Source organism: Geotrypetes seraphini, chromosome 8, assembly GCF_902459505.1.
Source record: "Geotrypetes seraphini chromosome 8, aGeoSer1.1, whole genome shotgun sequence".
Classification (NCBI taxonomy): domain Eukaryota; kingdom Metazoa; phylum Chordata; class Amphibia; order Gymnophiona; family Dermophiidae; genus Geotrypetes; species Geotrypetes seraphini.
Window position 1 is genome coordinate 113,841,009 of NC_047091.1, and position 19,176 is coordinate 113,860,184.

General features: G+C 44.5%; 1 protein-coding gene across 3 annotated transcripts in view; it reads right to left on the reverse strand.

Annotated features, from left to right (window-relative positions):
• ATP8B3 (ATPase phospholipid transporting 8B3) overlaps positions 1-19,176 on the reverse strand; it is a 136,766-nt gene that overhangs the window by 93,104 nt on the left and 24,486 nt on the right. For all 3 annotated transcript variants that reach the window (XR_004540460.1, XM_033956701.1, XM_033956700.1), the window contains exons 5-6: positions 7,142-7,240; positions 1,029-1,090 (exon numbers count right to left, since the gene is read on the reverse strand). Coding sequence is in view for 2 of the 3 variants with exons in the window: in XM_033956701.1 (XP_033812592.1) it covers positions 1,029-1,090; positions 7,142-7,240 (161 nt within the window). In the remaining variant the exon portion in view is untranslated. The remainder of the gene's footprint in view (positions 1-1,028; positions 1,091-7,141; positions 7,241-19,176) is intronic.

Here is a 19,176-nt window from a genome sequence, read left to right on the forward strand (position 1 = left end):
GAGGGTAGATTAAAGGATCAATGTTGGATAGGGAAGAGAGAGGAGTTGAAGCTGGCTGGAGAGGGGTGAGTGAGGTTGATGTTGGGCAAATGGGTTGAAATGAGGAAGGGGAGGGAAGAGAAAATAGAGGTGCTATATGGGGGAAAGGAGGGGAGGAAAAGGAAGAAAAGAGAAAAGGGAGATACTAGACTAGTAGGGGAGTAAAGAGAAGAGACAAGTGAAATGCTGAATTGGGTAGGGGTAGAGTGAAGGGGATATAAAGAAGAAGGAGGACACCAATTTAAGGTTGTAGGCAAGTTCCAGCCATCCTTGCACTATCTCTGTATCATAGATCACACCCTGCCAGAGCCCACTGGAGGAAGGTGTGGTCTATTGGTTAGAGCTACAGCCTCAGAACCCTGGGGTTCTGGGTACGAGCCTCATGCTGCTCCTTGTGACCCTAGGCAAGTCATTCAATCCTCCATTGCCCCAGGTACGTTCGACTGATTGTGAGCCTACCAGGACAGATAGGGACAAATGCCTGAATACTTGAATGTAAACTGCTTAGACAATTAGTACACAGTATATAAATAACTAAAATAAATGAACTATAGCTGTTTTATGCCTGGGTTATTTGATTCTTTGTGACAGTGGGAGTGGATCATCTTCATGGTGTACACTGGAGAACACGGCCCTCTTAATATCAGCTAGTTCTTTCCTGAACTGAAAACTCCTTTTCCATAGACAGAGAGCTAGAGACAGGTGTGACAAAATCTAATACTGCAATGGTTTGCCTTAGGACTAAGGAACCAAGGCTACTGCATGGAACAGAGTAATTTGATTATTGGGTTTGTAATTTCCACCTGTGTGTCTTAGGAAGGCTGTGTAAGAAAATCCAGCTAAGGGTGCGCCACTGCCCAAATGTCCTTCCCACTTCCTCTTTCTCCCTTATGCAGGTGTTTTCATTGGCCTCGTGTGGCCTGTAATAGTGAAAGATATACTGTATATGGTATATTTCTACTTGAAAACCTGCTCTGTGTGTGGAATACCTTTTATCCTTTAGGATTTCACAGTGTCTGTTATTGATAGTTGCGTCACTCTTATGCCGGATCTGTGAACAAGAAATAAAGTAATAAAACTCAACATTACTGAATTTCCTTGTTACCAGTTGATGAAAGTTAATTCCAGTGACCCCCAGTAGCAATTTAAGTGGGCGAGAGAGACTCCTGGGCCCCAACATCTAGTGGCACTTAACCAGGCAGTGCTGCTGGATATCGGAATGGCCACATGTTAGGTAGGCTGGGGAGGGGTGTTACAGAGGCAGAGTTGGGGAGGAGCTGGCAGCTGTGTTGGTGCAGACAAAGTTCAATTCTGACACTCACATAGCTAAGCAGCCGAATAGGACTGCATAAAAAGCAATCTTAACTTTGGTCTCCTAGCTATGTGGATGCCAGAATGTTGCCAGCTATGTGGAAATCGGCCAGCATCCACATAGCTGTCAGTGATGTCTTGCCTGTCACAAATGTGGTTTCCTTCTTTCATCTCCCTCCTGAGCTCCCTTACAGTCTTACTGGCTGCATCCCACTGAACCCTGCCACCATTACAAATACCTCCCCTCCAACCGATACTGATCCCCCGCTGATACTAAGCCCACCCTCCCCATGTGGCAGCAGCCCTGCCCCTCAACCTACCTTCACCTCTTGATGGTTGAGAGGGTCTTCAGAGAAGGAGCAAGCCACCCACTCCTGCTCCCAGTGACTAAGATTTTAAAATGGTGGCTGCAACTCTAGAGGTAGTCTAATGGCACTACCACTAGAGGTCTACCTTCCATACACCCCTTTGCAGTTTTGTGCATAAACACTAGAATAACGATTAAGTGCATGCATGTTCATACCTACTGGTTTTGCCCCATTGTGGTGGTCAGTTACCATATCTTCCATTTATGAGCCAACAGTTGGGTGCCTAACTTATAGCACCCTATAGAATTATCCCCCAAAATGTCTATTTCATGCCACACTAATATCATATATCAGGAGTGTCCAACCTGCGGCTCCGTGAAGTAATTTGTGTAGCCCTGGTCGAGAGAGATGCAGTGTTTTCCTCTGTTGCCCCCAAGTGTTTACCATCTTGCTGGCTCCCTCCTCTGTCTTGCTGCTGCGTTTGCACAGCCCCAGAAACATTTTTTCCGGCCAATGCGGCCCAGGGAAGCCAAAAGGTTGGACACCCCTGTCGTATATCATCCTTCCAATATTGAGCAGTTAGCATTTTTTTTAAAACACCAGCCATGACATTCAGTGGCAGCTTTTGGATACTGGGTACCACTATCCGGATAGCATAGTAAATTGTTGTCATTATCTGGATTTTAGCGATAATTAGCTGCCATCTGAATAGCTTATCCAAATACTTCCTAGGACACAATACTCGAGGTGAGATCACACCAAGGAGCAATACAGAGGCATTATAACATTCTTAGTCTTGTTAACCATTCCCTTTATAATAATTCTTAGCATCTTGTATTTTGGCTGCCACCGCACATTAGGTGGAAGGTTTCAGCATATGGTCGACAATGACACCCAGATCTTTTTCTTGGGCGCTAACCCCCAAGGTTATTAACAACCTGCTTTTCCACCTTTTTTTCTGTGCTTCTCACATTTTACCTATAAAGATAGGGTTACCATATTTAAAAAAAGAAAACCACGGACACATGACCCTGCTCCATTCCACCCTCCAGCCGCATCTGGCGGGCCTGGAGCATGCGTGGATGCATGTGACATTATCCGTGCATGCTCAGAGGCCTTCCAGATGCGGCCGGATCTTGTAGGGTTTCCAAAACCCGGACAAATGCCAGATCCTGGACAGTCCTCTAAAATGAGGTTTTCCAAGACATCTGGTAACCCTATATAATGAGCAATTACTTCAGACTACTCTTCCTGTATCTGCCTGATACATAGCATTTCTTTCTCTTTTCTAATCCTGGTTCTATGATTTTTCTGCTTTTATAATTTGATACTGTTTTATGTATAACTAATGTGACCATTTATTTTTTTTCCCTCAAAATGGGGCATCTACTAAATTTCAGTCCCGTCACCAATCCCGCCCCAGCCCCACCCCCAATTTCTTCCATTCATTTTTCATGTACACACAATATCTTATTAATTCATAATGGTAACCATAACATTTTTTAAAAAAAACACAAACACACTGTATGCAAGAGAAAATGTTAATTATCATTTATATTTGGGGGGTTTCAAAGAGGTTAAGACAGATGACTTTAAAATATGCAATGTCACCTCAGTAACAACTATAGAAAAATAGACAAATATAGTGCAAAATATAGACAGCAGATATAAGTTCTCAAAACTGACACATTTTGATCATTAAATTGAAATAAAATAATTTTTCCTACCTTTGTTGTCTGGTTTGAGTCTCTGGTTGCACTTCCTTCTGACTGTGCATCCATTCTTTCTTTCATTTCTTTCTTTCTTTCTTTCTGTCTTTCTTTCTCTCTCCCTGCCCCCTTTCTTTCTTTCTCTCTCCTTGCATCCCCCCCAAGCTACCACCGCCGATTTCTCCAAGCCACTGCTGCAGCAACAAGCCAGGTGTGTGCAACAACTGCACAAGCCTCCCCCACCCCACGTCAATTCTGATGTCAAAGAGGAAGTTCCGGGCCAGCCAGGCAGCGATTGCATGTAAGAAAAAATTAAAGTGCTCTAACTATTAAGCACAGTTACTTACCGTAACAGGTGTTATCCAGGGACAGCAGGAAGATATTCTCACATGTGGGTGACATCATCCACGGAGAATATGCTGCCTGCTTGTCCTGGGATAATGTTAACATTACATCTTCATTCTTCAACAGGTGCCACCTGCCTCTCTCAATTTTGTTACCCCAGTCTAAATTGGCCTCCCTTTATAAACTTTTCCTAGTACATTTAGATACTGTAGTAAATTTTCCACATAGAACTGACCATAACTAATTTTTTAAAAAAAACAACTCAGTACAATATACAGTAGTTCCTAAATTTTTATTTTAATGTGTTCCTCGTAGCAGTAGGAAAAACAGAAACACAAAAGAGTATTAGTGGCAGTCACTGGCATAGTAAAGGGGATACGGGGGGGGGGGGGGCAGTTCGCCCCAGGCACGGTCTTTGTAAAGGGTGCAGACACCCGTCCTCTCTGTCCCCTCCTTCCTGACCCCTGACCCCCCTGCTTCACCCGTGCACCCCTTCCCTTGTACCTCTTTCATTTTTTCTGTGCCAGCAGCATTATGAACTTGCTACCCGCGTCGGCATCGCCTCTCTCTGATATCACTTCTGGGCCCTGGGCCTAGGAAATGACATCAGAGGGATAGCCAACACGATGCAGGCAGCAAGTTCATGCTGTTGCTCTCGCCTGGAAAATTAAAAAGGGATGGAAGAAGGGATGGGATGGGAAGGGGAACGGGGGAGAGGTGCCACTGCCCCGGGCGCCGCATAACCTCGCTATGCCACTGGCGGCAGTGATTCCAAATAGGTTAGTTTTGCATCATGACAGTAATGAAACGCTCTCCTAAGACTTACTCTACTGTAAAGAATCATAAGTAACAGAGCAAAATGGCTGTAGATTGGGGTTTCCTGCTAGACATTAAGGTTTATGCTTATTCAATGGCACTCTCTGCATTGTATCAAAGCACTTCATAAAGATAAGAAAACTCACCATCTTATGATGCCTGCTTCCATTTCCTACTAGGGTAGGAGAGTGTGGCGCAGTGATTAAAGCTACAGCCTCAGCACCCTGAGGTTGTGGGTTCAATCCCACGCTGCTCCTTGTGACCCTGGGCAAGTCAATTAGGCCCAAATTCTGTAACCAGCGCCTAAAGTTAGGCACCTATTTCAGAGGCGCCCAACTAGATAGGCACCTTTCTAAATTGAATAACAAGCTCAATTAAGCTTTTTAATCAGCACTGATTGAAACATAGGCGCCTATCAAGAAAGCGCGATTCTGTAACAAGGCGCCTCTAAAAATTTAGGCGGCCTTCAAAAAAATAGGCGCTATGCATGTTAGGCGTGGGCGTGGCTTCATGTTAGGCGCCTTGTTACAGAATCATTGCTCTTAAGCGTGCTTATGGGCTCAGCTAGGCGCCTAATTTTAAGTTGTGCCAAGAGCTGGCCTGTTTCTTGGGCGCCTCCAAAATAGGTTCCGCTCAGCGTGATTCATTAAACAGCACCCAATTTTACTTGAATTGCGCTGAACAGTGCCTAATTAGGCGCTTCTTATAGAATTTGCCCTTTAATCCCCCCATTGCCCCAGGTACTTTAGACAGATTGTGAGCCGGCCAGGACATACAGGGAAAAATGCTTGAGTACCTGAATAAATTCACGTAAGCCATTCTGAGCTCCCCTAGGAGAACGGTATAGAAAATGGAATAAATAAATAGGGTAGAAGACAAGAAGCAGATCAAATGTATTGAGAAGTGTGCGATTTATTAACAAAAAAAACCTCTACATGGCCACGATTCACCCTCAAGCTGCATCGGATGTAGATGCTAAGGTTTAGCAACAGATATAGATGCTAAGATATAATTAAAAACAGATATGCACAATGATTAATAAACAAATGAAATGTTTAATCAAAAATACAATATTAATTAAGATGATAAAATCTGATTAAGAACCAATTAAGCAGAAATGTAAAGAAGGGCACATACATAAGGTACTCATAAAACTTGTAGGGTGTGTCTGGTGTGCATACATAGTACATTTCCCCCCTCCGTATTCGCAATTTCATTATCCGCGGTTTCAGTTATTTGTGGGTTTTTTTGAACACAGTCTCTGCCCCCAAATTTACATCACAGGAAAATGGAGGAATCACCCGAAACCTGCAGCCGAGGTGGAGGCCGATGAACCGACAGGATCCAGCGCCGTTCCCAGAGGCTCCGACCCGCCACCGAGCGCGCACGCACCTGCAACTCAGCAGGCTCGCGCTGACTCTGTACCTGGCATTTGCCAGCGCCAGGTGCGCAGTCTGATCTGGAAGTCCCCCGCCGCACCACAGCAGGTTACTACTCTCTACCTCGCGCACAGGTAGCCCTGCGCTCTGTTCTGGAAGCGGTTCTCAGGATCCAGACCCACACTTTCCTTTACTGCCACACAGGAACGGGTCAGGTTATTCGCGGTTTTGTGCCTTTTCTGGGTTTTTTTTTACAGAAAGCCCGCAAATAGCATACAAAAAGTTATTCGCGGTTTTTCTGTATTCGCAGCCATGCTGTTCCCCTATCACCGTGAATACGGGAGGGGTGGGGAAGTGTATCACATTTAAAAAGACAATTAATAAACACAATTATGCAAATATATGTGGTGGTGTGTCATATCTAAAACAGTTATGTGTCTATTAGTCATTGTTTGTTCATATCTGTTTTTAATTGCAACTTAGCATCTACCCCTGTCGCAGCCTGAGGGCAAAACGTGGCCACACCGAGTTTTTAGTTTAATAAATTGCACACTTCTCAATACATTTGATCTCCTTCATGTCTTCCACCTGTGTGAGTCCTTGCAAATCATCGCCTCTTCTTGTGTTCTTCTGTTTCCTACTAGATACTGGTTCTTCACTGCTCCATCTCACAGGAGCAATGGCATAACCAGACCTATCATTTTTGGGGGGCGGGGGGCACATTTAGGATGGATGGTCCTTCCAAAACTTCCCCTTCCCCTTCTCCTGCATCTCTCTCCCTCTCCTCTGTCCCCACATCCAGCATCTTCGCCGGCGCAGCAGCAAGGCACCTCCACTGCCTGTGCCAGCCTCGCAGACTTCCCTCTGCCAAGTCCAGGAAACAGGAGGTGACATCAGCGAAGGAGGGATGTGGCTGTGGGGCCGACACTGGCAGTGGAGGTGCGTCACCACTGCCCCAGCGAAGATGCTGAGGTAAATTTGAGAGGGAGGGGGAGCTGCCAAACCACAGGAGGGGTATAAGGGATACAAGGCAGGAGAGGTGGCTGCCACTGAACATTTTGGGTGGGCCATTCAGGGTGACTCTAAGCTAAGAATGGGCCCACCCAAGCCCACCTGTATGTATCACTGCACAAGAGAGCTATCCCAAAAAATAGAAGACAAGCATGTCTGTCTTCCTTTATTGATAGTCAAACAAAGACCCCGCTAGAGGAACTACAGGTCACAAAATACTCACAATGTCATCAGCTAAATCCTTTATTGCCTTTATCAAGAGGAGCACTACCAGAGGCAATAAGATAGCAAACCATGGTAGGCTGGAGATCGCAGGAAAAGTCTGAAAGAAGACCAGATCAGTAACGTTACATCAGTACATAGGATGTATTGTAACATAGCGAGTGACCGTTTATAAAGACAAGCAAGGCGCATCTATTATGCAGGGATCACACTATGATTTTGTTCAGGGTTTATGCAAGTTAACCCTTCCATGCCTTTGTTCAGGGTTATAACTGCCTCTCTGTGCAGATTACACCCTCAGTGCTTTTGTTTAGGATTGCAATTGACACTGTGTAGCAGGTTACCCCCCTGTGCTTTTGTTTAGGGCACAGGTGTCAAAGTCGGTCCTCGAGGGCCGCAATCCAGTCGGGTTTTCAGGATTTCCCCAATGACTATGCATTGAAAGCAGTGCGTGCACATAGATCTCATGCATATTAATTGGGGAAATCCTGAAAACCCGACTGGATTGCGGCCCTCGAGGACTGACTTTGACACCCCTGGTTTAGGGCTATAACTGCCACTCCATGCAGATTACTCAATCCATGCTTTTGTTTAGGATTGTAACTGCTGCTCCGTGCAGGTTACCTCCCCCTATACGTTTTTGTTTCACGTTATTATAACTTCCCCATGCATATTACCTTCTCTAAGCCTTAATTTGTGATTGTGACTTCCACTCTGTGCTGGTTACCTCCCCCTTGCCATGCTTTTCTTTAGGGTTGTAACTGCCGCTCCATGCAGGTTACCCTCTTTGCAGAGAGAAAGACATAGTTTTGCCTTGAATGGAAAAGCTTTATGCTTTCTTTTCATTCAGTTGTTATATAAGGATCCCTTGGGTTTATCCCACACCTGTTTTTATTAATATTATATCATTTATGCAATTTTAAATATACATTTCCAAAGATTAACACTTGAAAGGAAAAAAAAAGAAATCCTAGTTAAATTAGAAATAACATATAATATTCCACCAAAGTCTACATAAATTATGGGTCGGTTCCTAGAAGCAAATGTCACTGTCCTACTAAAACCTAATAGAGACCCTCAAATGTTACAAAACTATTGTCCAATTTCTCTTTTGAATATAGATTATAAGATTTATGCCAAAATCCTTTGTAACAGATTATAAAAATGTGTACATGATCTTATTCACAGAGACCAAATTGGTTTTATTAAATGTAGTTTTGGATCAGACAACACATACTCCATATACTCCATTTTGCCCGGTTAAAGGTCCAACCTTATCTCTCAATTTCTTTAGATGCTGAATAATAATAATATAACAGTTTATATACCGCAGGACCGTGAAGTTCTATGCAGTTTACAATAATTAAAAGATGTTACCGATTGAGTAGATTTAGCAATGTTCTGCCAGTTAACATTAATTGAAAGATGCTACAAATTGAGTTGATTTAACAAAGTTAAAAGCTAGTGATTAACAGCTCTAGGGATCAGTTATTGTGGAATGAGATTGTGCAGGTTAGTTGCCTACGTACTTTAGGAACAGATATGTTTTTAGGCATTTCCTAAATTCCCCGTAAATAGTAGACGTAAGCAATTGTTCTAGATCTTTACCCCATAATGCTGCCTGATGTGAGAGGAGAGGTTGATGATGTCTTTTAAATTTACATCCTCTAACCGGAGGGGAAACAAAATTCAAGTGTGAGCTTCTCTTATGTCTGTTGGCTGAGAAAGAGAAAAGGTCAGTTATGTATTTAGGGGCTAAATCGAATAGCACCTTAAAACAGAAACAACCAAACTTGAACTTCACATGTGCCTCCATCGGCAGTCAATGCAGAAGTCAGTAGGAAGGTGTAACATGGTCAAACGTCTTCAACCCGAAGATCAGTCTGATCGCTGTATTTTGCACTAGTTGTAGTTGCCAAGTAGGTGATTCAGTATGAGGGATTGTATCAGATTTCTGAATGATGACACATCAAAATATGCTCTAATGGACTGAAGCTTCCAGAGAGTGAAGAAACCCTTTCTGATTATGGAGTCCACCTGGTCTTTCATGGTTAGGCTCTGGTCCAGTGTTACACCCAGTACCTTCATAGTAGATTGAATAGGATAACTGAGTTTATTGATGCATAGTGATGTTTTGGTATCAAGGGGGTGTGGTGAAGCAACAAAAAGTTTTGTTTTTTCTGAGTTAAATTTCAGTCTGAATTCTGTCATCCATTGCTCCATCAAATTTAGTACTTCTGTTGCTTTGGGAGTGACTTCCGAGAGAGAGTTAATGAAAAGGGCTTTGATCAGGTAAAATGGAAATATTTTTTTACTGAATTGTCCACTTTTGGTTTTCCACTGGAATTTATCAAAATGATTCAATTATTATACACGTCCCTCTCTGCTAGGAGGGGCTCATCAGATTGATAACATGAAGAAGTCTGTAACTGATATTGTAAAATATTTATATCAGAGACAGTTCCTTTTATAGTTTGAGTCATAATAATAAATTGAGAAGACAAGCCTTTACTTAATTCAGAGACTGCATATTGATTCCAGGGTAAACACTTGGGGGTGTTGCAGGGTGAATTTAGAAACCATTGTCTTCTGAGAACTCAGGCCTAGATGCACTAAAAGAATCAGTAAGATCATGTGAGTCTGCACCAATTCGATTTTTTGGCTGATTCAGAAAGAGCTATTGATGCATTACAAAGTCTGCATGCAAATGATTCACACAGATGTTTGCCATAATCCCTGACTCTCCAATCCGATCACACACAGAGAAACATAGAAACATAGAGTATGGCGGCAGAAAAGAGACGACAGCCCAACAAGTCTGCCCTCTCAAGAACCCTCCCTCCTTCGAGAATCCATCTTTTAAGCATTCCTCTGGAGCGACCCCACCTGTCTGTCCCATTGTCCCTTGAAGTCGAGCGTGGTGCTGGCCTCGACTCCCTGACGTGGAAGACCATTCCATCGATCAATTACCCTTTTGGTGAAAAAATATTCCTGGTGTCCCCATGAAATCTCCCCCCCCCCCCCTGAGTTTTAGCGGATGCCCTCTTGTCGCCGTGGGACCCGTAAGAAAAAAGATGTCTTCCTCCACATCAATGTGGCCCGTGATGTATTTGAATGTTTCTATCATGTCCCCCCTTTCTCTGTGCTCTTCGAGAGAATATAAGCGCAGCCTGCTCAGACGTTCTTCATATGGGAGATTTTTACGTTCTGAGACCATCCTAGTGGCCATTCGTTGAATCAACTTCATTCTCTTCACATCCTTTTGATAATGTGGCCTCCAAAACTGAACACAGTACTCCAGTTGAGGTCTCACCATGGATCTGTACAACGGCAGTATAACTTCAGGCTTTCGGTTGATAAAGCTACTTCTGATGCAGCCCAGCATTTGTCTAGCTTTTGCTGAAGCTTTCTCCATCTGATTGGCAGCTTTTATATCTTCCCGGATGATTACTCCCAAGTCCCGTTCTGCTACAGTTCTGGTTAGGTTTTCACCATTCAGGGTGTATGTTCTGCATGGATTTCTGCTACCAAGGTGCATTACCTTATATTTTTTGGCATTATAATTTAGTTGCCAAGTACTGGACCATTGTTCTAGTAAAAGTAGGTCCTGCTCCATAGTGCCGGGCATGGTTGCGCTATCAGGTTCTGCTGCGCTGCCCACAATGTTGCATAGTTTAGCGTCATCAGTGAATAATGTAATTTTACCTCAAAGTCCCTGAGGCAGGTCCCTTACAAAGATATTGAATAGTATTGGGCTCAGGACTGTCACCACCTAGTCTCTGGCCAAGCGGTTTGCCAACGCTAGGCAGTGACACATTTCTAACACCTGGCGTGAGCCCCTTTAAAGTAGGGCTACCTTGCAGGCTGGATACCCCTATGGTTTTCCTGGGCTAGATGTGGTGTGTTCTTGGCACAGAAAACTCCAGCAGTCAGAATGGCTTCAATAATAAATCATAGCTTTTATTGGGCCACTGGCCTTGGCAACCTCAGGCAAGCCCGGTTTTCACCAGTAACATAAATTTTGCACAAAGAAAAAAGTTCATTCAAAATCAAAATATAATCCACACTGCTCTGGACTTTCTCAAATGCCCCACACTACAAGCATTTTTCCTTCACCAGAGTTCATTCCTTAAATGGGCCAACTGCCCTCAAAGTCCAAGGTTCTTTCAATCTAAGCAGTCCTGCTGAACTTGGTTATATGGAAACTATTTTCCTGCATTTGTACTGCAGGAGATAATGCAGGTCAAACAGAACAGTCCTTTTAGTTGGAGCTTTATCCAGTTCAAAAAGCACACGGAATTAAATTACCTCCCACAGTTTGCTAGGAGGTTTGGTATTATGAATCACAGACATTTAGGCAGATTCCCTGCACACCGTTTGCTTAAGTAAGCTATGCTTTACCACATCCTATCAGCTCTAGTGCTTTACACAAATCCAGCATACAGGAACGCAACTTGGCAGTTTACAACACTTTAACATCCTGTTAGGCATTCCCCAGGTTCCAGCATGACAGCAGAGAAACAGTAGGCAGAAAACGTTTCCCAGCCCTCACCTTTTCCTCAGGAAATCTCCATTGGCTCACTCTGGATTTCACCTGAGGTATAGCTTCCTCCTATCAACATTGGTTCAGGCATACATGAATCCAAAGGAGAGTTTTTAACCTGTTCCTCTTTCATGTCCCAATCAGTCAGAGAAAGGGGCATTGGCTGTTTCCAAGCTAGTTCAGCTTCATGCTGGGATTCTGGCTCCGGCTCTGCTGCTGTCTTGGGGAATCTGCTGGTTCCTTTCTGCCCTGTTCCTGCTCTCCCCCCTAGTTCATTAGAGAGTCTCCGTTTAAGCTGAGGGAAGAAACCACTCCCCGTTTGCTGCAGGGGAGAAAGTTTTCTTCCCTTGGCCTGAACTGTTCTCAAGGCACCCTGCTGTGCTGCCTTCTGCTTCACAGACTCTGCAAACCCATAAGGCCAATCTTTACTGTTTGACCTCAGGACATTATCAGAGCAGACCCAGCTTTCTGGACCTGCTTCCCTTTCTCCCTCTGAGGCCACAGGATAGTCAGCTAAACTTACTCCCCCGGGCTCCGACTTGGTTCGCCCTCCTGTATCTGGGCTTGTAATTCCTCCCAAATCTCTCTGTGACAAGCCTCGGGGTTGCAGGATTGTCACAGGACTGAGCCCTGCGGTACTCCACTGGTCACGTCCGACGTTTTTGAGGGAATACTGTTTACCATTACCCTTTGAAGTCTACTGCTAAGCCAGTCTTCTACCCATGCAGTCAGTGTTTCTCCTAGGCCCATCGCGTTCAACTTGTTCAATAACCTACGGTATGGGACACTATGAAAAGCCTTACTGAAGTCTAAATACACGATGTCCAGGGACTCTCCCTTATCCAGTTTCTTTGTTACCCAGTCAAAAAAGTTTATCAGATTGGATTGACAAGACCTTCCCTTCGTAAAGCCATGCTGGTGGGGATCCCTTAGTCCTTCGTCATCCAGAATCGTGTCCAATCTGTTTTTGATCAACATTTCCATAAGTTTACATACTATTGATGTGAGACTCACTGACCTGTAATTTTCGGCCTCTGACCTGCATCCCTTTTTGTGGAGTGGAATAACGTTGGCAGTTTTCCAGTCCAAGGGAACTTTTCCCTTGGTTAGGGAAAGATTAAAAAGCTCAGCTAACAGTTCTGCCAGAACATCTCTCAATTCCCAAAGTACTCTGGGGTGTAGATTATCCGGGCCCATGGCTTTGTTCACATTTAGCTTTGATAGTTCGTGGTAGACATTGCCCACTGTAAATGCAAAGTCCCGGAATGGGTCCTCTGAACACTCCTGTGTCTGTGGCTGAGGTCCGGATCCTGGCGCTTCGCAGGTGAAGACTAAGCAGAAGTAGTTATGGAGTAGTTCTGCTTTGTCCGCGTCCATGAAGTTGCCGTCAGGTTTCTTTAGGCGCACAATACCGCTTGAGTTCTTCTTCCTGTCGCTAGCGTACTTAAAAAAGGATTTATCCCCCTTTTTAACCTGTCTTGGTAAATTTTCTTCCATCCGGAGTTTGGCCTCCCTGACTGCCATTTTAACATTTCTAGATTTCGCCAGATAGGTTTCTTTAGCTTCCGGCTGTTGCGATTGTTTGTAGGTTATGAATGCTTTTTTCTTTTGTTTTACTAGTTCTGAGATCTCCACTGAGAACCACTGCGGTCTATTTTTTCTGTGCCGTTTGCTCACGGTTTTTATGTATATTTTGGTTGCTTCTTGCAGGGTTGATTTCAGAGCCATCCATAGTACCTCCACACTGTCCGTCGTGCTCTGGTTTTGCAGCGCTTTGTAGACATAGTCCCCCATGCATTGAAAGTTAGTCCCTTTAAAATTTAGGACCTTAGTTGATGTATTTGACCTAGTGATTCCTTTCTTCAGGTGGAACCACACCATGTTGTGGTCGCTGGAGGCCAAAGCTTCTCCTACTGACACCTCTGTGACACTGTCCCCGTTGGTGAGCAGCAGGTCCAGAATCGCCTGATCCCTGGTGGGTTCTAGTACCATCTGTTTGAGATGTGCTCCTCGTATGGAGGCTAGTAGCCTCTTGCTGTCGCTGGTTGTAGCGGAAAGTTTGTTCCAGTCCACATCGAGCATATTGAAGTCTCCCAACAGCACTGTGTCTCCTCGCAGTGTGATGGTCTCAATGTCTTCGATTAGTTCTTGGTCCGCCTCATCCTTTTGTCTTGGTGGTCTATACACAACACCAATATACAGGTATTTGTTATTGCCCCTGGCAAGGTTCACCCAGAGGGATTCTCCCATATACTTGATGTCTGTGATTTTAGTAACTTTGATGTCCTCTCTAATGTATAGAGCTACTCCTCTCCCTGATTTGCCTTCTCTGTGCATGTGCAGAGCCGGCAGGGGAAGCCCGATCAGCTGAGAGGCAGGGAAAAGCCATGCTTCTGCCACGCTGTTCGGGGGCAGGAAACCATTTTTTTCTTTCTTTCTTTTAATGGTAACAAATGCTGGCCATGTTACACATGCACAATATCTGCCCCGGTAAAAAAAAAAGCCCCCCTTCCCCCTGCCGATGACGGACCTCTCCAACGACCCCAGATGAATGCGGCACTAGGCATCTCCCCCCTCCCCCTGCGCTAGTGAAAATCAGCATGTGAGATGGCCATTCCCTCCTGCCATTTGCACACACACACCCCGCGCAAGACAAAAATGGCAGGAAGAATGCCCTGCCAACCCCCCCCCCCCATGGCAATGAAACGGTAAGAGGGCTGCCCACTCCCTCCTGCCACCAAAGGCTAACCCCCCCACCCCCGCGCCAGGTGCCCCCCAAACATCCCCTACCCTCCCCCTTCCCCTCCCAAAAAAGGCAGGAGGGATGCCCACTCCCTTCTGCCACCGGAGGTCCCCCAAAACCCCACCCCACCTCTGAATCCCCCCCCCCCAATATCTTTTTAGAGACGGAGCAGGAAGGAAGCTCAGTCTGTCCCACTTGTAGGCCCACCAATTCAAAATAGCAAGCCATTCCCTTCCCGGTGCATCATGTGTTGCATGGGGAGGGGCCTAAGGCCCTGATTGGCTTGACTGAGCCAATCAGGGCTTTTGACACCTCCCTCTGTATCCTGGGATACAAGGAGGAGGAGCCTAAGGCCCTGATTGGCTTGACTTGGGAGGGGCTCTAGACATATGAGCCAATCAGTTATTTAGGCCCCCTCCCCATGCATCACATGATGAACCGGGGAAGGTTAGGCCCACCATTTTGAACTAGCAGGCCTATGAGCAGGATGAACTGAGTTTCCCTCCTGCTCCAACTTCTATAAAAAGTTAGGGGGGTTCAGAGGGTGGGGGGGTTCAGGTGACCTCCAGTGGAGGGAGTCGCAAACGCTGGCGGGATTGGGCATCCCTTCTGCCATTTTTTCTTGCACAAGGGAGGTGGGGATGGCATGGCAGAAGGAAGTGGACATTCCTCATGCTTTTTTTCGCTGGCACGGTAGGGGGGGTCAGTTCCCAATGCCATTTCATCTGGGAGGGCCATCATCGGTGGGGGAGGGCTGCTTTCTTCTTTTTTTTTTTTCTAATGGGGAAGATACTACATATATTACATATGCATAATATCTGTGCCCATTAAAAAAAAGGTTAGACAGGTAAGCGACTGTCTTGGCCAGTCGCATTTTTGGGATTACTAAAAGCAATCACTTTTTTAGGTCATCAGGAAGCCATCAATCGCTCTTCTAGTTTACATGGCATTTTAATATTAATCAGCTTATTTGCAAGGTTGGATTGGGGAATGAGCGATCGTGCAGAAAACCAGGCAGTAAGCCATTTCCTGCATCGTGTTGGCAAATGTAATCATTACTAAAGCTGTTAAAACAGGTTTAGCGACGATCACTGACTTTAGTGCATCTGGGCCTCAATGCCTGGCAATCAGCAGAATTGGCAGTCAGCTCTGCAACAGACATTTCCCCTTGCACCATCGATGACCTTTGTTAACCTGGAGGGAATTCATCTCTCTAGCCTCTGTAACCTTCCCTTTTGGCACGCACAGCTCAGCGAGAACCACTTGGCGGTCCTACAAGGCTCCAAAAGACTCACTTTAAAAAGTTGAGGTGGAGGGGTCCAAAAATAACTCTGCTCCAAAGTCTGCTTCTGCTTCACCCAGCAACGGCGTCTAAACAGCCAGCAACTCATCGACAGTGACAGAAGACTGACCCCCCAATACTGGACAAAAGATTCATCCGACCCAAAGCAGTAGCTGGAGATAATAGGTTCCGAAAGAAAAATTCCACAGTTTGTCTTTTTTCTTAGACATGATAGCCAGAGATATTGGAGTTCCTCCACAACATAATCACCATCTGGACTCCTCCCTCTCAAGTCTATCCCGTAACTTTTTGAATTCTATCACTGTGTTTATCTCGCCAAATGGGTATTCCAGGCATCTACCACCCTTTCTGTAAAAAAGTATTTCCTGATGGTACTTTTATAATTGATCTCCATTCACATTCATTCCATATCCTGCATTTCTATAACTTTGTCATCCTTTGAAAAGGTGCCTTTGTTCAGTTATGCACACAGCATTGCAGACAACCAAAACTTCCTTGTAAAGTCATACTAATGGGCTCTCTGATTCTTATCTGTACTTATCTGAGCTCTAAACAAAACAAAAGAACGATCCAACAAATCGGTAGTGAAGAGTCAAACGACGAAAACAAGGAAAAACAAAGCAAAACTGCAGATACGACGTATAAAGTACAAAATCTTTATTGGAGAAAATACAATGTAGCATTCCAAGAAATGGTTCTCATATATGAAGATACAGGACCTGACACGATCCATGTTTCGGAAAACACTCCTTCCTCGGGGGTCCAGGATGTTATGGTGCAGCTGGACAGGAGTACTACATTGTCAGTCGTTCAAGGATTACCTGTGTTTTTTTTAAATAAGGTTCTCTATATTATGCACCAAAACAGCAGGGCTGTAGAGCTGGGGATTCACTGAATCCCCTGAAAGCCGTCACCAAATGCCAAGGAAAAGACCTCAGAGATCCTGTGGCATCTCATATGTCTCCTTAATTCTGAGGGTAGCATGTTGCCATATTACTTGACTAGTCTCAATCAGAGACTGACACAGTGACAAAATTCATCACCGTTCCTGTCCCCGCGGATAACCGCAGGAAACCATCTTCATGTCATTCTATAAGGAGAGAGGGAAGAATCAGAGTATAATTGGGCACAACCACTGACCCGCAAGCTTTGCTTTGAAGAATGCTGGTGTAGAAGGACCGAGGTTGAAATACACACTAGAAAATGACATGGGATTATTTCCCGCGGTTATCCGTGGGGACGGGAATGGTGATGAATTTTGTCACCGTGTCATTCTCTAGTCTCAATCATAGGTCTGAAAAACCTCCACCTACCCCCCCCCCCCAAAAAAAAAAAAAAAACAAACAAACCCCAAACAAACCATTTTTCCTGTGATATTTTTAACACTATTAATATGAGCTTTCTAATTCTTCAGCTCAAACCTACAACATGCCGCTTAAATATAGCAGAGGCACCTAGACATTTATCTTAAAACACTGATCCCTGTGGGAACCCGTTTCACCCATGTCTTCTTCAGGGGAATCAGATTGTGCTTAAATTGTGTCTCAGAGTTAACGTCTCTCACTTCCACTGTGCTGCACTGAGCTCGTATCAACAGTGTTAAAAAAAACCCCACAGAAAACAAATTTTTGGTGGTTGGGGGTTTTATTTTAGACCAATGTCTGAGACTGGTCCAGCAATATGGTAACATGTTAGTTCTCAGAATTAACGGGACATATGAGCTGCCAGAGTCTCTCTGAGGTCTTTTCCTCCCTTATCCTGAAATGTATTTCAGTGAGCAAAATACTGCCTTAGAAATGCTCATCTTTTGCGGAATATATGAAGATGTATTAGTATTGCTTGCTTCTACTTCTACAAAACAGGTATAGCGGAACAGCAGCAGAAGGAAAGGGCATGGTATTTGAAAAGGGCAGTCCAATACGCTGTATGCAGTCAGTAATTGGAATAGCCGCGTGGATGTAAAGCAGCTGAATCAATGGACACAATTTAAACGAGAAGGCATTTTGAATGAATTGAACCTGATAGAAAGCAGCAGTAAGACACTGAAAAGCCACTTAGATTAAAGCAGCAGTTACACTGCAACAGGTTTTTTTTCCCCTGAGCACTCTCAAGGGAGGGTCAGCCTTAGCAGAGACTAATTTGCATACCCAAAAGGTTGCTGGGAAATTGTTTCTTCATGGCATTGTGAGCTGATACGTGTATAAAAAATAGCTTTCAAGGAAAACTCCAACTCCAACTAATACAAAACACTGTAGGAAATAAAGATTTGATCATGTCACACTGCTGCTCATGGAACTACACTGGCTGAGGATAGAAAAGCAGATGAAATTAAACCTATGCTCCTTAGCATTCAAAACACCATATGGTGACGACCCTAATAGATGTATTGAACTATTAGGTAGATCTGTTGATCAACATAACTCTAATTGCTTGATCCTATCATTCCCAACTCTGAAAGATATAAAATACAAGATAACTCACAGCAAATCATTTAACTACCAAATAGCAAAAGTGTGGCACTCGCTTCCCATCAAAATTTGTACAACCATGGTATATGCACGGTTTTGCAAAAATCTAAAAACATGGCTATTCAAGAAGTTCCTGCCAGGGGCTCAAGGAGGCTCAGACCAATAATAAAGTTTACTCTATAGAATAATACTATTATAGCTGCTATTTTAGATGTCTTATATTATACTGCATGTATCATTGTATGTAGCATGTATAACTCTATGCAACCTGTTTGAATCCATATATAATTCAATGTAATAATATGCTGCTTGCAACCCACCTAGAACTCCGATTTGTGAGGATTTGGTGCGATATAAAATTGCATATAACATAACATCACATAACCCTGACTGTTAAGGAATAACTAAAGAGGGACCTTCCCAGCTTGAAACTTTGACTATCAAAGTTCCTTCAGCATGGGATAGAATCTTTTAACGTACTCTTCTCTTGTTGCAGGGGCCTTCAGCTGGGCAGGTGATGTTCTTTTGGACTTTCTCTGTTGAAGGGTAGGGTTACCAGTCGTCCGGATTTCCCCGGATGGCTTTTCAAAACCTGTCACTTTGTCCCAGGAGGACTGGGTTGTGATGGGGTGGGGGGGGTTGGAACTGGGTGGGCCTGGGAGTGGATCTAGGGGGTCTGGATTTTCCAAACGGATAATCTGGTAACCCTATTCAAGAGAGATTCTTCAGTGTGACAGGGCTCGATTCACTAAGCCCACCGATCGTGTTTGCGATCGTGTACCGACCCGATTTTCCTCTGTGCCGATCATCCTTCGATCCGATCCCCGCATGCAAAGTAAGAAGGCATGATTCACTAACCAAAATCAGGAACACCGAATGAGCTGGCCGATCAACAAAGAAGCAAATGCTGGGGACCAGTCGCTCACGTTCTCCCTGCTCTCTGCCGACTTCAGTAAAATACATCTCCTGCTCTCTGTTC